General features: G+C 42.3%; 1 protein-coding gene across 1 annotated transcript in view; it reads right to left on the bottom strand.

The window, feature by feature from the left end:
* Positions 1 to 19242, bottom strand: part of SLC24A2 (solute carrier family 24 member 2) — a 236571-nt gene that overhangs the window by 75755 nt on the left and 141574 nt on the right. The window contains exons 3-4 of the mRNA XM_059926402.1: positions 10706 to 10744; positions 8395 to 8503 (exon numbers count right to left, since the gene is read on the bottom strand). Coding sequence (XP_059782385.1) covers positions 8395 to 8503; positions 10706 to 10744 — 148 coding nt within the window. The remainder of the gene's footprint in view (positions 1 to 8394; positions 8504 to 10705; positions 10745 to 19242) is intronic.

Here is a 19242-nt window from a genome sequence, read left to right as displayed (position 1 = left end):
AAAGGGTTTGGAAAGAAAAGAGAAAGAAGTGGACAGGAGAACTCATCAAGAAGGTGAGTGGCAGAGAGCAAACCTTTCCCACTGCAGCAATAACTCTAGAACTACAAGGAGATTCACTCATTCAATCATCCAACAAATATTGACCAAGTCAGTGCCATCCTAGAGGCTGGAGATACAGTGCTGGCCACAGCAGACATGATTGCTTCTCACTACTGCAGAGACAACCATCAACTGAACAGGACTTTGCTGGTCACAACCAAAGAGCCTTTTGACAGGGCATAGATTAAGACAATCTATGTGGCTAGAGACATATGTTCTCCAGCAGAAACATTATAAAAGCAGGCACTCATTCAATCTACTCAACAAATATGGATTGGGATCCATGTAAGCTGGGCCCTGGAGATAGAGGAGTGCCTTCCCTATGTCCTGCCCTGTCAGAGATGTAAGGGTAGAGACAGGCAGCAAACGACAAATAAATATATTCATGGCAGTTATGGAGAAATATATTGCAGGGCAAGAAAGGTCCAGAACTCTGCTTTATTATCATTGTTTTGATTCTGCTATTTTTCAAAGGCCGATTGAGTAAGATCTTTCTCATCAGGTGACATGCGAAGGCTGACTTGAAGGAAGGAAGAGCAGAAGCCACTTGGATGTCTGGGAGAGGAGGGAACATGTGCAAAGGCTCTGAGGCAGGAGGCTGCTGGGAGTTTGCGAGGAGGAGCTGCCAGGTAGCCAGAGGAGTAGAGCACAGGGAGTGACACGTGAGAGGAAGGAGAGAAGGGCTGAGAAAGAGGAGGAGAGGAGTGGAGGAGGGAAGAACAGGACGGAGAAGAAGGGAGGAAGGAAGGTCACAGTGGGCCTTAGGGTCACCACAAAATCTCGGGCTTTTACTGCTGGTGAGATGGTTCTGAGCAGAGGTAGGGCATGATTTCACCTGTGTCTTAGGGGAACCAGGGTCCTTAGATGGCAAGTTTTGGGGCATGGTTTTTCTGGGGAAGGACTCAGGGCCACCGTATAAAAGTTGGACTCATGGGCCACCAGAGAATGCTTTAAAAGGAAGGAAGAAGGGGAACGCCACATCTCTTCTCTGTAAATCAGGAACTTGAGAAGACAGGATGAAGGTTATTAAGGACAGGAATAAGAAGGGACGTTTGACCTTCACTGGCATCTACCATGGAGTTCCCTGTTTGGGGAGGCAGAGTGCCAACTCCTGGTTCCTTTGTAGGTTGGGGTGGTCACATAGCCCTGTTCTGACCCATGTGACGTAAGTGGAAGTCTGCTTCTGGGAACACTAAGGGTTTTTCTTTGTTTGTTTGTTTTTGTTTTTGCTGCGCCATGCGGCATGCGGGATCTTAGTTCCCTGATCAAGGAAGGTTTTTCTGATTAAAAAAAAAAGACAGCTGGTGTCTTCTCCTTCCCAGAATACAGATATGATGATGGTGGGGGAGGGGAGTAGCTTCCATCCTCTGGGGATGAGGATGAGAGAAACAGGCTCCAGATGAAAGAATGGAAAAACAGGAGACCAGGTCTCTCATGGCAAGGAGGAGCTATATTATTAGCCTTGAACTGCTTTTAATGGGCTTCTAGTTAAATAAGAGAAATAAAATCCTGCAAAATGATTAAGGCCAACCTAAAGAGGCTATATACTGTGATTCCAACTATATGATGTTCTGGAAAAGGCAAAACTATGGAGACAATAAAAGGATCAGTGGTTTGCAGGGGTGTGTGTGAGAGAGAGGGAGAGAAGGATGAATAGGCAGAGGACAGAGGTGTTTTAGGGCAGTGAAAATACTCTGTTTGATACTACAATGATGCATAAATGTCATCATACATTTGCCTAAACCCACAGAATGCACAACGCCAAGAGTGAACCCTAAGGTAATCTATGGACTTTGGGTGATTATGATGTGTCAGTGTTGGTTCATGCTCAACAAAAATGGAGGAGGATATGCATGTGTGGGGCAGGAGGTATATGGGAAATCTCTGTATCTTCTTCTCAGTTTTATTGTAAACCTAAAACTGCTTTAGAAAAATAAAGTCTTAAAAAAAAACTATTAAATTAAGCCACTGTAGTTGGATTTTATTACATGACACTGAACACAATTTTAACTGAAAAGTCATAGCCAACAGTCACGGAGTGCTAATTATATGCTTTTTGGGTACTGTTGTACTGAATACTCACCATAAACTTCTGATGGTGGAACTATTATTATTCCTTTTTACAAATGAAGAAACCAAGGCCCTTTCAGGTTGGAAATACTACTCATAAACTTACGCTCGTGCTGCTATCATTATTCCATTTTAAAAGTGGAAACACTGAGGCCCGATGAGGTTGAGAAGCTTGTTCGAGGTCTCAGAGCTAGAGGCTGAGCCAGGATCCGAACGCTGAGAGTCTGACTCTTGGACCACATATGCGCCACGGCCAAACCCTAAGCCTTGTCCTCACAGCAACCTCTCCATTTCATCACCCAGTCACTGAGTTCTACCGGAATTACAGAGTTGGTTATGGGCTTCCTTCTGCTGTGTAGGACAGTACCCATGTCCTCCTGGATGGTGAAATCAGTGGTAATTCCATGCGCTTAAGCAAAAGCGAATGAGAGCAAGGTGCGCTTGTGGATTCACGAGTGTGGCTGCAACTCGAGGTGTGGGGGAAGGGAGGGGGGAAGCTAAGGCCAGGCCGGGCCTTGCCGCAGAGGCCTCTGTAGGGGAAATCCACGTCTTACAACGTGAATGTATAATTGATCCAGGGATAGGTCAGAGCTCCTGGTATTTAGGCTGGCGTCTACATTAGAAGAAAAAGGGACACTGAGCCGGACACGAGGTTACACAAGGAGACAGAGCAGCACAAGAACTACAAGAATGGACTGAGTCAGGCAGCCACAGGTTCAAATTCTGGCTCTGCCATTTACTTCCTGTGTCACCTGGTGAGGCAAGACACAGCCTCTTTACATTTCAGTGTCCTTCTTTGACTGACCGAGTAGGGCTAGTGTAAGGATTAAATGGGATGGTTTATGTAGAGCACTCAGCATAGTGTCTGTCTTATAGTAAGCACTCTGCAAATACTATCATCATTATTATTATTATTAGGCAAATTAATAACAGCTACTTCTCACTCCAAAAGCGCTACACCCAGCATCCTTGTTTTAGGTTCATAAAGATGTACACTTGGGTAAATATAATGGCTTGTTTAGAGAAATGTTAAAACCAACATGGGACACCGGATTTTTTAGAAAGATCAATTCAGACAGTCATACTGTGATCTCAAAGATCAATAGTGCTACTTCTCCAGGGCTTTCTTATAAAAGAAACAAAATCTTTATTCCAACCATTTATATGAGCCTTAAGCAGATTCCTTGTTTTCATCAACAATGTCCTGTTCAGAATTCTGTGGCCATGGAAAGGCACAGCTCGGTCTTGTTTGGACTAAATCTTCACCCAAGGCAAGCTGACGATGGCTTTGTCCCTTCCACACAGTGCAGTGTACCCAGAGCCCACCAATGCACCACGGACAGACGAACCTCTCAGTGACGTGTGTCCCTGAAACAGATTAGGTTAGATGAAAGGTGGTTTCACGTTCTCTGCTATCTTCCCATGGAGAGGCGGAGTCTCCTCCTCCCCGTCTTGAGTCTGGGCTGGCCTTTGTGATGGCTTGATTAGTAGAATACAGTAGAAGTGACTTCCTGGGACTTCCCAGGCTAGGTCATGGGAAGCTTTGCTGCCACAGCCTGGGCCTCCTGGAAGGTTTGCTCTTGGAGTCCTCAGCCACCGTGTAAGAATGCCAAGCATGGGGGCTTCCCTGGTGGCGCAGTGGTTGAGAATCTGCCTGCCAACGCAGGGGACACGGGTTCGGGCCCTGGTCTGGGAAGATCCCACGTGCCGCGGAGCAACTGGGCCCGTGAGCCACAATTACTGAGCCTGCGCGTCTGGAGCCTGTGTTCCGCAACAAGAGAGGCCGCGATAGTGAGAGGCACGCGCACCGCGATGAAGAGTGGCCCCCGCTTGCCACAACTAGAGAAAGCCCTCGCACAGAAACGAAGACCCAACACAGCCATAAGTAAATAAATAAATAAATTAAAAAAAAAAAAAAAAACAGAATGCCAAGCACGTGGAAAGGCCCTGAGACAACCTGGAGAGTCAGGGGGCCCAGCCGAGCCTGGCCTTCCAGCTGTGCCTTCAAAGGTGCCAGATGTGTAAGCAAGGCCCTTTTGGATCTTCTAACCTGCAGGTCTCCTAGCTGAATAACATCAAATGACCTCTGTTGATACCACATGGAACAGAAGAATCACCCCGCTGATCCCTGAATCACCCAAATTCCTGATCCATGAAATCATGAGCAGGAATAATATGGGGGTGGTTTTAAGCCACTAAGTCTTGGGTGCTTTGTTACATATCAATAGATAACAAACACAAACACTGTCGGATCTCGTGGCTCGGGCTCAGAGGCCCAACTGACTGACTACCAATTAAAGCTTTTAGTAAGGGCTCCATCACTGGATTGACACCAGAATGGCACAGATGAGAAAAAGGGCATTTTTTAATTTAATTTTATTTTTTTAGTAGTTCAGTTTAATTTTCTGCTGTAACAAATATTTCAGCACCCTCCTCCTCCAGCAACAGGGAAACAATAGGGCCAAGAGTGCCCAAGGCCAGTACAAGCAAACAATTAGGCCCCCATAATAAGGTGGCAATCAGTGTAGTGTAGGAATCAGTGCCCTGGGGAAGGGGATTGACTGTCTTTCCATAGGTCATCTGTCCTAGGTGATGTTGAAAACTTCCCTTTATGAACACTGTCTGCCATGTGGTGCCAGTGCACGACTCAGCAAGGCAGACGCCAGGAACCACCATTAGTATAACAGCGAAGCCACTGCAGTGTTCATGCGGTCAGCTTGGTGATGTAACCAGCATGCTCTATATTGCTAAAAGGTGACAGTTTGGCATGCGGATGTGTGAACTCAAGTGATTAGATGCAAACTAAAAGAGAGATGACTATTTCTGAGAGCTTGGAATGTTCTTGGAATGGAAAATGATTGTGAATTTTTTTGGGGGAAAAATACCAGAGCAATCTGCTTTCTTGGCCGCGTGCTATGGAGCAATTTTAAAGCATTGAAGTACTTTCCATATTTTCTAATCACTCAAGTCCAGAACTGATTATGGCTCTCAGCATTCTCCCAGATTCACACCACTGGAGCACTCCACGTCTTTCGGGGAGAGGTTTCACCTTGAAAGCAGACGTCCAGATTCGGAAGGCACATCTTGGTACAGCAGGAACAAACATTTTAACAGCAGCACAGCCCTACAAGGGCCAGGTGTTTTGGAAAATCACTGGTGGCCCAACTCCGAGACAACTCAGATTCACTCTCTCTTATCTCACAAAGTATAACCTCCCCACCAAACAGAAAAACAAAAACAAGCCCTACCAGAAACTGAACTCCCTCAAACAAAAACCACAGAAATTTAGATTGTTGAGACCTGTGGGCAATGACACACACACACACACACACACACACAGAGTTGTATATGCATAGATCATCTCTGGAATGAGCCCCAAGAAATTGGTAGCTGTGGTTTCCTCTGGGAGAACTGGGGGACTGGAGAAAATTGGGAGGTTGTTGGAGGAGGAAGACTTATTTTTTCCGCATAACCTTTTGAATGTTTTAAATTAAAACATTCATATGCTGCATTATTTTTCAAAATAATGGAACAGAGTAATTCCAAACCTGTATATGGTGCCTACGATCTGCTAGGCAATGTGTTCAATGCTTAATGTATATTCACTCCTTTAGTCCTTATAACAACCTTATGATGTAGACATCATTATATATCATCCTGATTTTTACAGATGAGGAAACTGAGGTACAGAGAGGTTAAGTAACTTATCGAAGGTCACACAGCTAATAAATGCAGAGCTGGAATTTGAATCCAGAGAGTCTGGCTCTGGAGTCTGTCCTCAATTACTACATAACGTGCCTTGCCAGAAATAAATATACCCAGTTGCCTGCCTGCTCATAATCAAGTTGGGGCAGATAAGATAGTTCATTTCTTCTCTCACCTGACTCTTTTGGGTGATGGGTAGAGAAGATGGTGGCTCAAAATAACCAAGATACAATCTTAAACCCATGGGGCTTTAGAGGGCTTTGAAATTGTGTGACTATCAGAGCAAAAGCATGACTTTGGCCAAGTTGCTTAATTCTTCTAAGGCTTAACAGCTACCATGTGCCAGGTAGACTGCTAGACCTTGGGGACAACTAGTAAATAAACAGAATCCCTGCTCTCTAGAAATTTACCATGTCCCGGGGGAGACAGGCAGTGAACAAATAACCACACAAATTGTAATGTGGGCAAAAAGGAAAAATTAAAGGGTGCATTGAGAGAGGATGATTGATTGGGGCCCTGATTTATACTGGATGGTCAGGAGGTGTCATTTACACAGAGGACTGAAGAACGGGCAGGAATAAAGCTTGGAAAAGTGGAAGAAAATGGGAGAAAGAAAAGTATTCTGGGCGGGGGGAACAGCCTATGCAAAGACCCTGAGGCAGGAAAGAAGTATCTGTTTTACAACAGAAGGCCTCTGTCTGGCTAAAGCAAAGTGAGTCAACATGAGTTTGGAGAAAGAGACAGATCATGCAGACCATGGCAAGTATTTCACAATTTTCCTAAGAGCCACGAGAAGCCACTGTAGGTTAATAGGAGTGACATAATTTGATTTACTTTTTAAGAAGATTACTTGGGCTGCTGTGTGGAAAATATGCAAAGAAAGAGGCAACGGAAGAAGCGGAAGACCAGCTAAGAAGCGATGAAGATGGCTTGGAATAAAGAGCTGGCAGAGAGAGAAGGAGATACATTTGAGATCTATTTCGGTGGTACCCTATTTTATGAAATTAGAATAATAATGTTAGCTATGAAGTGTTATTATAAAGCAAAGATTCACAGGTGTGAAAATACTTTGTCAATTATAAAGTACTAGACAAAGGTAACTATTACTGTAGGTGAAAGAACCAAGTACTAGAGAGGCTCTAAGTTGCCCAAAGTCACACAAATGCTTCGTGGCTGGGCGGAGGTTGGCCTGCGATCCCCTCACTCCCTGAGATCATTTTTCTGGGGGTGACCCTGGTGGGGAGGAAAAGAAGGCTAGTGGCCAGGGCTAATTTCCTTGTCATGTGGACCTCTGGTAAAGAGAGTAATGATATTTAGGATGTTCCCGGCGAAGGATTACCTGAGTAAACAGAACCCAGGATCTATGAAAGAAGGCTCTTTGGAAAATATCACATCAGCTACGTAACTCTCTGGGGTATAAGGCAGAAATGTTTTATAACTGAAATGCTCCACAGTGAGAGGTGAGCCCGTGATCCTCACTTATTATTCTGGGTGAAGGTGCGTGTCCAATGAGGGGAGACAGGACCTGGGGAGCTGCTCTTGAGGTCCCAGAGTTTTCTTGACTGCCTCTGAATCTCCTGATGGCCTGAACCCTTGAAATTATTTAGCCAAGCTTTATATTGGTTAAGAGCTCTGATTTATGTGGGGATAATTTGCCAGTGGCAGAGACCTGTTTCCCAGGCTATTCGTCTCCGTGTAACATCAGGCCTTACTATAAGGTCCAGGGATGAAGGGAGAACAGAAGACTTGGTTATATTTGAACCCTTTGCTAGTAGCTTAACTCTGATATTTATTTGACACATCAGATATCTGCTTCCTTGAAAAATTAATTTTTTAGGAAACTTATGCAATTCAAGAAACAAGATGTACCTGGCTTCCTTGTGAATGAGTAAAACTGGAAGAACACAATACTGAATTCTTCGTGATGGTTTATATAATGTCCCTAGGAGGTGAACCAGGCCTCTTCAGTCTGATCCTAAGCAGTTATCTTAGAGAGCGCTCTTTGGGTGCTTAGAAGCTCACCTCCCATCTTCCAATTGCCAAAGAATAAGTACAACATCAGCGCTCTGCAGTGAACATCATTCCCCAAACTAATCACAGCCCTCCTAAGTCATGGAGTTCTTGTCTCCTCTTTTTCTTTTTTAAAGATGTACAATTTTTCAATTTTTCTTCACATATAACTTCATTTCGAAACTTAGGAGGATGATGAAAGAGAACTGTTACTCTAGCTGGAAGGGAGAGAAACCTCTCTTGTCTTCTCCACCTCGTGACAAACTGTATTTATGCTGGAGGCATCAAAAGACAGAATCAGCAAACGGACTTCCGCTCCTGCTCCTGGTGAAAAATCTCTGATCATGAGCTGGGCGGTTGCAGATAAGCACGCAGAAGGGCCAGGGCTGCCTCTGGCAGAGGTTAACACGCGGACATCAGCCGGTTTGTGACGGAAGCGTAAACATATTTTATGAAGAGAGGACTTTTCACATCCTCTCCCCACCCCCCAAGCGAAAGCCTGATGTTTACCTTCAGCGAGCGGGTCGAGGGTGTGTATCATGAGCTGGAAGATGCTGTTCCTCATGAGACTGTTGTGGAGGGAGGCGGAACTTCCACCCCGCTGCAGACGCGGCTTTGCCTGAGCAGAGAGACCAAAGAGGCCGTTAGTGCTCAGAAATGCAAGGCAAGTCCTCACCTGGTCTGTCAGAGGCTCGCACACAACTGAACCAAAGATTTTCAGCGTACGTTCCTTCAAAGTCTCCTGAAGGAATGGCATTCTCACATCCTTTCCTACCAAAGGGATTAACTGCTATCATCTTTTGAGAACTTATTATATGCTAGTCAACGTGCCATAGCCTTCACCTCCATTCTCTAACTGAACTCTATGAACTAGATACCATTATTGTTCCCTTTAGACAGATGAGGAAATTTAGTCTCAGAGAAGCGAAATGAGGTGTTCGGGTCACACAGATAAAAAATGGAGGATAGAGGAATGGGCTGCAGGTCTGCTTCACTCAAAATCTGTTCTCTAAACCAGTGGGTGGTCTCTAAGATGTTTGGATTGTGCATCCTATCAGTAAAGTTTTTGAGTGTGTATATATGCATCTATCTATATCTGTATCTATATCCATATGTATCTCTATCTATATCCAGACACATACTAAAATATTGGCATATATATCATAAAACATTTGCAAAAGTAGAAATAATGAAGAGTAACAAAGAAAGCAAACAATAGAGGTGCTAATATTTCCCCCTTGCTCCGCAAAGGGACATCCTGCACACATTCCGGGGTACCTCATCTCCACGATGGGAACCACAGCTCTCATCCATGAAGCCTTACAGTCTATGTTAAGTGAGATTTGAAGAGAGAGAATCTCCTATTATGAATCCACAGAGAACTTTCCTGGCTCCAAAGAGTCCTTTACATTACAGGGTTTTGCAAAATATTCCATTACACTCCAGATCCACAAGGGAGTTTCCCAAGAAAAGTCCCACAAGAGACTCCATGACCAAATATATTTGGACGTTGCTACATCCTAGACCAACTCACCTTTAGAGTTTTAAGATACACATTAGACCACTAAGTCTAACACTAAAGAAATCTGGTTAACTTGATTAACTTGGACAGTGTTTCCGAACTATTGCCCATTCGTCCCTTGTTTTATAGAATACTTATTGAAACTGAGCCACGTGTTTGGAGACAAACAGGAAACCCAGAGTAAGCTTGAAGTATGGGTAAAATGTCAGTGTGAGATACATGGAGAAATCTGAATTTTTTAGAGTGATTTTATTATAATTGATATTCTATTAGAAATAATATTTCCAACCCTACAGGGTTTGGAGAAGAATCAGAGGGGATTACTGGTGTCTCCTTGGTGAACCAGATCATGATTCACAAAGGAAGAGACTGGCTCTGCACCCCTAGCCCAGTACTGGATCAGGCATATCCTATGGGCTCTCAATGCATGTCGGAAGTCTCTGCTTTGAGCATCACAGGAGGAAGAATGGGGTCATATGTATCTTCATTACTAGTCTTTTCAGCCTCAAAAATCTGGAACATTTTTTAATGCATTGTGTTATTTGATTCAGAAGATTAAGGCTCAAAAAATTTTAGGGGCAAGGTTAAAAGATTTGAATAGATTTGAAATGTAATCACTGTTTGATGGCTGAACACAAAAACTGATGGTCATTTCCTTGCCATGCTGCACAATACAAAATGTGACATGTTAATTGGACAGGAACTGGAAAATATCTTGTAGATAATTTTTGGATCTTTGTTGTTAATAATTTGTCATAATCACTGTTACTATGGTCCTTATTTTGGGAAACCGAAAGAACTCTCTTGTGGAAATCTTCATTAGCCTAGGATTATGTCTACAGAACTTAAAGCAGTCTTCGGGGCATTATGAATATATTGAATATATAGATCTCATGCAGCATTTCTTTTGATGGAACCAAAAGAAACTTCCAACCAAAAAAATAGGTGCATGCAGATACACAAATAGATACCAAGCATTAGATCCCTCGCTGTCCCCAAATATCTGCTCAACATCCCTTGGAATGTAATTTGGAAATATCTCACTCTTTCAACTTTTCCATGCCAAGTGAAAGAGAGAACTCAAACTTTTTGAAAGCCAGTCCCAGAAATAATTTGTCATTGAATGTAAGAATTCAGTTGACACTGATTATAGGACAGAGCATACACACACCAGCAGATTAAACCCTTTAAGTATTCCAAGGGAGAGGATGTTGAGCACAAGAGCCCCTTCCGCCCACCCCTGCCCTCACACTCTCCACAGGCACATGAACAGGTACAGGCAAGGCCACTGCTTCCTACCGGTAGAGCCTGTTCATCCTTGTCGCTGGCTGCAGATGACTGCGTAAGAGGAAAAGGCAGAAACAGAAGACACAGAAATAACTAAACACATATAGGTTTTACATTTAATCACAAGCATCAGTATAGGGAAAGATTTGGTTCTTTCTGCTCCTGGGAAGGACTATGCCAACGCAGGGGGTCAAGAGTGTGTATTTCTAGCTAATATATCATGGTTTATTTAGGCATATGGTACTTTCGCTTGAAAGATCAAAGCTGAATGGCCAACTTAAATGTCCAGTAACAGAGGGCAGTTAAATCAATTGTGGTCCAGCCATCCAGTGGAATGTCACGTGGCCACTACAATGAATGAGCTAAGTACACATGTGTTGACAAGGAAGAATATCTAAGATATATCGTTAAGTGAAAAACATTTAAAAGCCTTATTTATTACCTCATTTTATAAAAGAAAATAAATTAATAATACTGCAGTATATGTAAAGAAAAAGGTTCTGCAAGAATCAATAGTGGTTATTCTTATTAGTGGTCATTATTTGGGGCTGGGATTACAAGGACCTGTCATATTCCATGTCTTTCAGAGGGAACTGACATTCACCGTCCCAAGTGTGATGAATAAAATAAAAGCCTGAAGACGTTAAGTCTTTGAAGTAAAGACTAAGATCATCACACACGGAATCCAGAAAATCACCTTCTTTCCTGCCCCACCACTTCAAATTTTCCATTCTAAAAAAGGAAATATCTGTCACACTGAGAAAAGTTGACTAAAACGCAAGGGCACGTGAGGGCCGGTCATCTGTTGGGAGAGAACACAACTCAGACAAGGGACACTGGTGCTCTTCTAACACGTCCCAACTGGACGGCTTTGCTTCCCCTGCTTAATATGAACACCCCCTCTTCAACAGAACCAGGCACTGTCCTGTGATCTTTCCAAGGGTATGCAGGTGCCTTGGGAACTTCCTCGTGATCAGACCACCGCCTCTGTCACTTCACCTCAACTACGGGTGCATACAGCAAGAAGAAACTGGTTCTCCAATTAGCGTCTTTGCTAACCTGTGTCTTCAGGACTAATCACACACTCGGAGAAGAGAAGACGAGGGCAGAGCTGTTTTAAAATCTTCATGGGCCCTGGGCTCTCTTTTTTTAGTCCTACCACACATGTCACAGAAAGAACGTGAAGATGCCCTGACATCCCACCTAAGATATACATTTTGGTGTAAAAAAAAAAAATGGAAAGGATTCTTATAATTTTGCATTTCAAATTATTGGCTATGTGCAATTCACTTAATTCATGATTGGCATGCTGGAAATCTTGGAAAGTGAGAAAACTGAATCCGTGATTTGGTTTCATGTAATTTTTAAGAAGGCTAAATTTAATACTTAATGAAGTTGATAGTACATATTTTGTTGACATTCAATTAAACATTTGATAATCTTGTAGATAATTTTTGGATCTTAGAGTCAATGTCAACATATATTTTTTCTTCTGGTCCCGAACACTTTTGCAGACCCTTTAAGAACTTGTAAGGCTCAGGCACAAATGGAAGAGTTTAGGCTGGAGATAATTTCTGAGTACAGCCCACAGGCCTGACTAAATTTGCCAGAACCTCCTAATTTGGGACTCTCTCTCGGTGACTTCTCTAAAAACACTAACAAGAAAATATTCCTGCTTCCCTAGTTCTAGAAACATGCTTGGGGAACTAGACTGGAGCTGAAATTGTCCTTTGATTTCCCTTTTTGCTCTGAAAGCCACCGTATGATCCCATTTCTCTCTGGCAGTCCTTTCATTTTCTCGTCTCCCACATTAGACAGCTCAACAAATGGCCCCCCATTCTACAGAACAATCCCCCAGGGAAATTATCCAGTGCAGCCAGATCAGCCTTTGGACACACATGGAGATTAACTGTCAGAGCATGCCTTTTCAGGTCGCAAATTTACACCTTGTGGCTAAACGGGAGACAAATAATTATGAGCTGGGATTGATACCACAGCAATATCACAGAACATGAAGGAACGGGATGAAACTGAGGAAAGAAAAGTGTGGTCTTTATAAGAACAAAAATATCACCAGCAGAGAGTTTGGATTTAAAAGGTAGATTTAAAAAATATTTGAGGAAGAAAAAAAAAATCCCAACCTGTCCTTTGGTCTGAAAGGAAGAAAGAAATATCTATTCCATTGACTTGCTTTTTCTCTCACAAGCAAGGAGGCTCTTAAGACACAATAAACGTAAAGAAAATGCGTTGTACATAGATTCTACAAAGATAAAACTCAGTGCAGAGAAAGGTCTAAATCCTTTACAAAATTTCCCACCGCTTAACGTCAGCAGAGGTTGGCATCATTAGTTTACTTTCAAGTGTAGTTTGCAGACATGAATATACATCAGGTTACAACATGTAAATTTAGGCACACACACAAATGGCAGCTGAGGCCATTAAAACACCCCTGCACTTTCCTTTTATGTAGCCTTGTTGCAAAAGAGATGAGAAATGTGACATATGATGATAATTGCTCATTTTCAGGGCTTTGCCCACCTCTACTGATGATTCCCGATGCTCACCTGACTTAGCTCCCCTCTAATCGCATCTTGAAGCAGCCTCACAGTCCTGGAAATGTGCCTCTGATTATGTCAGGAATTCAATTTTAAAGGGGCTTTAATTACACTGGAAGTAACTAGTGAAGGACCAGAGAAATGATCCAGATATGCACAGCTCGTAGTGTTTCTAAGAACTGAATTATTTAACTAAGTATCTGGGTTTTGGATTGGCCTCTGTGTTGTGATTTTCTTTTCAGGGCCATTGAACATCTGGCAAGTTTATGCTAACCCACTGGATGTCACAGAAAAGACAACTTCAAAAGAGGACTGATGTGACTTTAAGGATTAATCCTGGCATATTTATTACGCATTCTGCTTTTTTAATTTCCTTAATTTTAAACACACCAAAATATCATACATTTGGGCTGTACCAATTTCAAAGCCCAGTTCCTGGTGGTCCGTTCACAAAGGCTGTGCCAGTTATAGGAAAGATCTTTTAAGCCAAATCCATAGTATTCCACAGTAATTCTTGAAGAATACCTCTTTTACTTGAAGTATTCTGTAATTCAATACTTTAATTTAAACTGACTCTCTCCCTAATTACTGCAAGTAATTGAGTAACTGAGCAACTGAGATGATGTCATTAATATCTGTTGTCCTTCCTGGTGGAAACCCAATTCTATGTGGGAATTTTGCTACCCGTTCGGTAGGTGTTTTGAAAGTGCCACATTCCTGCACCCCGGATAATAAAACACACAGCTCATTTACAAAGTATTTTTAATGCTATCAATCATTCACAAATCCTTAAACCACCTCTCTTCCTTTGGCCCTTAAAAGCCACTGGTTAGAAATGATTCCCCTGACTACTAAGTATAGTTTTTTGTGTTTTTTTTAATTTATTTATTTTTATTTTTGGCTGTGTTGGGTCTTCGTTTCTGTGCAAGGGCTCTCCCTAGTTGTGGCAAGTGGGGGCCACTCTTCATCGCGGTGCGCGGGCCTCTCACCATCGTGGCCTCTCTTGTTGCGGAGCACAGGCTCCAGACGCGCAGGCTCAGTAGTTGTGGCTCACGGGCCCAGTTGCTCCGCGGCATGTGGGATCTTCCCAGACCAGGGCTCGAACCCGTGTCCCCTGCATTGGCAGGCAGATTCTCAACCACTGCGCCACCAGGGAAGCCCCTAAGTATAGTTTTGATGTGACTTTGTACAGAGCTTACCCTGCATACAGACCCCCAGGGCTACCTCACACACATAAACATGAGGCAAATACTGCACAGTTTATAGCTACATCATGAGCACACAGCCCCTGGTTTACTCTGGTTGGTAATCACCTACCTGAAAATTACGTTATCAAGTGGGTTACTGGGAAGATTTCTTGTGCCAAAAGACAAGTATGTAAAATAAAGGGTGGATTTGCTGGCCAGTGGCTTTGGCAACAGATATAGAAAGACAAGCAATTTTTCACAACAGTCAAGTAACAACCATAAACTTCCACCACCATAACCTTTCACTAAGTCCTGTGAAATGCACCTAAATTCAGTGTGCAAAGGACTCAGAAGCACTATAAAGTCTACAAGAACAGACTTAAAAGTATAATTGTTTTGTCATAAATGTGATTCAAAACATATATGCTGGCAATTAGAAATATTAATCCATTATTTAATTGATATTAACTTTAATGTCTTAGAATTTAGAAAGGTTGGGTGAAGGATGGTTTGAATGACTGATTTTCATTTAAAAAATTAACAATGAAGTATTAAATGATGTCTCCTTGTGCTTTCAATACATTTACATTCAATAAGCAAAAACATTTAAAATCTCCCTTCTGGTTAAAGATGAATAAACCTCAAAGCCTATGGGAAGACTGGATAAAAGGTGCAAAAACTTGAAATCTGAAATCTAAAAGGAAAGAAACCCAACCACTTCTTAATCAGACGCAAAATCATGTCCCTTTGCCTCCCTTTATTGTGCCCCTAACATACTCCCTAAAATATTAAGGGGAACAGGATTAAATAAATTCCTAAAGAAAGAAATACTAAGAGATTTAAATTCAAATTACTTTTACTACTGGTTGCCAGGTAATTACGCCACTGTCACTGTCCTTTAGGAAAGTAAGAATCTCAAAGATTAATGAAGTGCTGAAGTGGCAGCCCAGGCTGCAAGAATACCCACTTGCAACTCTGGTTTAAAGAAACACATTGGGATGGAGAGAAAGGATAGAAATTAAGTAAAAAGCACGGTAATAGAAACTTTGGAAGCAAAGCGTTTTGATGATTTATCTGAATAATTCCCATGATCTTAAAATATTTGGGATAGTAGAAAGAAACTTCAGAAGAAGACCCTTCAAAAAAATGAAATGGAAGTGAAATTGCTTAGAGACAGCTAGGAACAACATTTTGCCTTTTAAATAGTTGTATGAGGGAAGAAATAATGTAGGATGAGAAGTGGTGTCATACAGTTATTAAGAATATGGAATTCAGGCCCAGACTGTGCAAGTTCATTTCCTTATTTTTGTCACTTATGAGCTGTGTGACTTTGGACAAGTTACTTAATCTCTTTATGCTTTAGTTTCCTCATCTGTCAAATGGGGATAATAACAGTAACTACTTCAGAGGGTTGTTGGGAGGATTACCTGAGTTTATACATGTAAAGTGCTTAGACGATGTTTGGTGCATGGTAAATGCTATGTATTAGCTCTACTATCAGTACTATTAATAATAAGAGCCACAAGGAAGAATAAAGACAAACTATATGACAAAAGTAGGTTCAGGGTTGTGAACCGGCTTAGAGAACAAGGTGGTTTCTAAGGGAAGTAGGAAAATTCCATTGATTAGGATGGTGAGAGGTGACTTGTGTAGGACACTAGAGTACGGTTAATTGAGCATGTCCAAGGTTGGCAGCCCCGGGAAGAGGAAATGTCACAACAGATTATATTTCCTTGGCTTGGCTTCTGACTCCGTCCCTGTCCCATGAGTCAGCATTGTCTGAAGGATACAGGATTGGCAAGGCGAGGCCAGCGTTTCGCATCTCATACTTTAGTGGGCCTGGTTTTGATCAGGAAGCTCTGGAGGCTGGAAGATTCAGGGAAGGTAGGACCCCTACACTTAACGGATGTTATATATATTATATGTCAATGACATCTCAATAAAGCTGGAAAGAGTAAAAGAAAAACAAAAAAGGAGTTTAAATGCTTCTCACTAAATTGGTAAGCTGTATTGGGTGTGTACCACAACTGCCCTAGCCAGCCTCCTAAATAGTGGAAGCCGTAAGATCCCTGAGAGCAGGATTCACCTTGTGCCTCCTATGGTCCCTGACGTGGCTACTAAAAATGCAACCAGGTGGCAGGAGAGAGTGAGGCCACTCAGGCAGAAAGGGGATTGTGCGGTCCTGTGTCAGGAACCAAAGCTCCTCTGATGCTTGCTCCAGAGGCTAAATTAATAGTAATGATGGTTATTTAAATCTACCCCTAAGAGACCCTATTGAATCCTTCTTATTAAGTAGGTACATAAAAGACATTAATCCCCATTCTGTAAATGGAAAGAGAGAAGCTGGAAGTGCCTCCGGCTGTTTCTGTACTCAGGATACTGAGCACCTTTGTTAATTCACTTAATTTAGGAATTAACAACCCGACCACCACTGCCATCTCTCGCCTCCCCCTTAAAAATCCAGATGTTGCCAATATACTTTGTTGTATCGTTTGAGCAATTCTCACAATTGCTAATGAGCCATTTTGATATGCCAATCAAACACAATCTGTTAGTGGTGTTCTGGCATAAGTCACACAAATTTCCTTTGACTGGTAAAGTACCCCAGTGCGCTTACATGTTAAGTCTGGATTACCTGACTTCCAAGGAAGAGTGTCTAAGATGATGTGAACTTAAAAGTCCAACAAATGCTGGTGCTGGACATACCACAGAATAATTTGCCACAAATAAAGCAGATTCCAGTAATAATGGATAATATTTATTGAAAGCACAGTACATGGCAACAGCTTCATGTATAATATCTCATTGTATCCTCACAATAACAGGTATTATAACCAGTCCTGCCCCCTCTAATACGTGAGGACCCCGAGGCTGATGGATGTTGGACAATTTGTCCATGTCCATGTAGCCAGTAAGAGGCAGAGCTGGGATGTGAGCTCAGACAGCTGGGCTCCAGAGCCTCTCTAAGTACCGGGGAAACAAGAAACTGGAATTTTCCTTGCAGTGGCCTGTGGGAAGGAGTCACTAGAACTGCAAATACAGCAAAAATAGTTTACTATTTTATATTAAGAACTATTTATGAGCTCTGACTTCCAATGGAAGCCAGAAAATCGTTGCCAGGTGATTGCTGTTAATACAGAAGGACAGATTTTGTGTTCATTTGGTGCAAAGTTGGTGCCTGGGAATAGAGAAAGTATAGAGGTTATTTTCTGATTTTTTGTCTCTTCCAGCATTATTATTTAGACTTGTCTACAATTGTCATAAATTTTCTTCTGAATGTCTTGAAGGTCACAGAGGCACTTTTACGACCTTCACAATGGTGTAGGTTCAAGTAACACTGCAAACTAGTTTATCCATACATCAAATTGACCTGTATTAAGGAGTTTATAGCTCAGCAGTAGGTGAGAAAAGAATATGAAAAAGAATGTATACATGTGTATAACTGAATCATTTTGCTGTACAGCAGAAATTAACACAATATTGTAAATCAACTACATTTCAGTAGAAAAAAATAAAAGTGTAATTAAACTTTGGGAAAACAACAGAGGGCACAAATAACAAGTATATAACATTTTCCACTGAAAATGCAGTAATATTGAGAATTGGTCCCATTCCTTGATCTGCTCTCCTGTTCCTAAGAGAGGCCAGGAGGAAACTAAGATCACCCATGTCGTGGGTTCACTTCGAACACAGCTTGGCTACTTTCATATTCTACTCATGCTCTGTGTGGCCCTCCATTTTCTCCCTAGTTCATTCTTTTGTATTATTCGTTTCATCTCTCTCTTTCCCACTACTGAGCACCCTTCTGAGGGCAGAGACAGTGCTTTTTTCATTTTATATTATTCCACAGCACAGTAATGCTAGATGCTCAACAAGTACATGTTTAATAATAAATAAGTAAAATCAAGCCCACATGCTCATATATAATGAGGTTGGAGGCACATGGCTTCTTTCTAGTCCAACACCGAACCATGTCACTTTCCTCTAAGCATCTGACACTGCTAATGTCCCACTGCTTCTTGAATCATTCTCCTCCCATGTATCTGAGCTGTGTGTGCTGACCAGGCTACTCCTTCCTCATACTTGTAGAAATGTCATAATATAAAACCTCCCTTCTTTGAACTCTGATTGTAGTTACAATCATCATTTCACAGTTATTCCCAATTGCTTGTGTTTGCCATTTTGCTTGCTTGCTTGGATCTGTAACCTTCTTGAACATGGGTGTCTTACACATTACACATCTTTGTATTTTATATTTTGCCTACCCGTGTGCCAGCATCCTGCAGATGCTCAGCAAACACTGATCTCTTGACTGACAGCTAGAAAGTTGTGGGATTAGAGCTTTGCAAGGAAGGAGGACGCTGGGATAGGCATGAAACTCACTCTGAGACAGAAAAGAGTTGAGGGACCTGGACTCAGTGTTGGGTTTAGGTCACGGTCAGCAGAAACTCTTTGGACTAATACAGAGTGGTACTGATTCTCTGGCTTAATCCCTAGACCCTGTGCCCAAACACTATCGCATGGGTCCTTTAAACTAAGAGAGCCAGTCTTCTTTTTGGTGGTTGAATGGGACCTGCAATAGTAGTGGCAGAGGCGAGTATGGTGGAAGCACTGAATGGAACAGGACCACCATGTAGTGAAGTGGAGAGCATGGGAGTAAGGAACAGTTCCATCGGACACTGACCATTACACACCTGGGCACCCTAGAAAAGTACGGTACACAATAAAGACTACGAATCCCACCACTGGGGCCTGACACGAAGACAGTTACCATCCCACTTTCCCCTTAAGGCTGATGCAATCTACA

This window comes from Balaenoptera ricei, chromosome 6 (assembly GCF_028023285.1).
Source record: "Balaenoptera ricei isolate mBalRic1 chromosome 6, mBalRic1.hap2, whole genome shotgun sequence".
Taxonomy (NCBI): Eukaryota; Metazoa; Chordata; class Mammalia; order Artiodactyla; family Balaenopteridae; genus Balaenoptera; species Balaenoptera ricei.
Note: the sequence above shows the minus strand (reverse complement) of the source record. Positions and strands in the feature narration are given on the sequence as shown.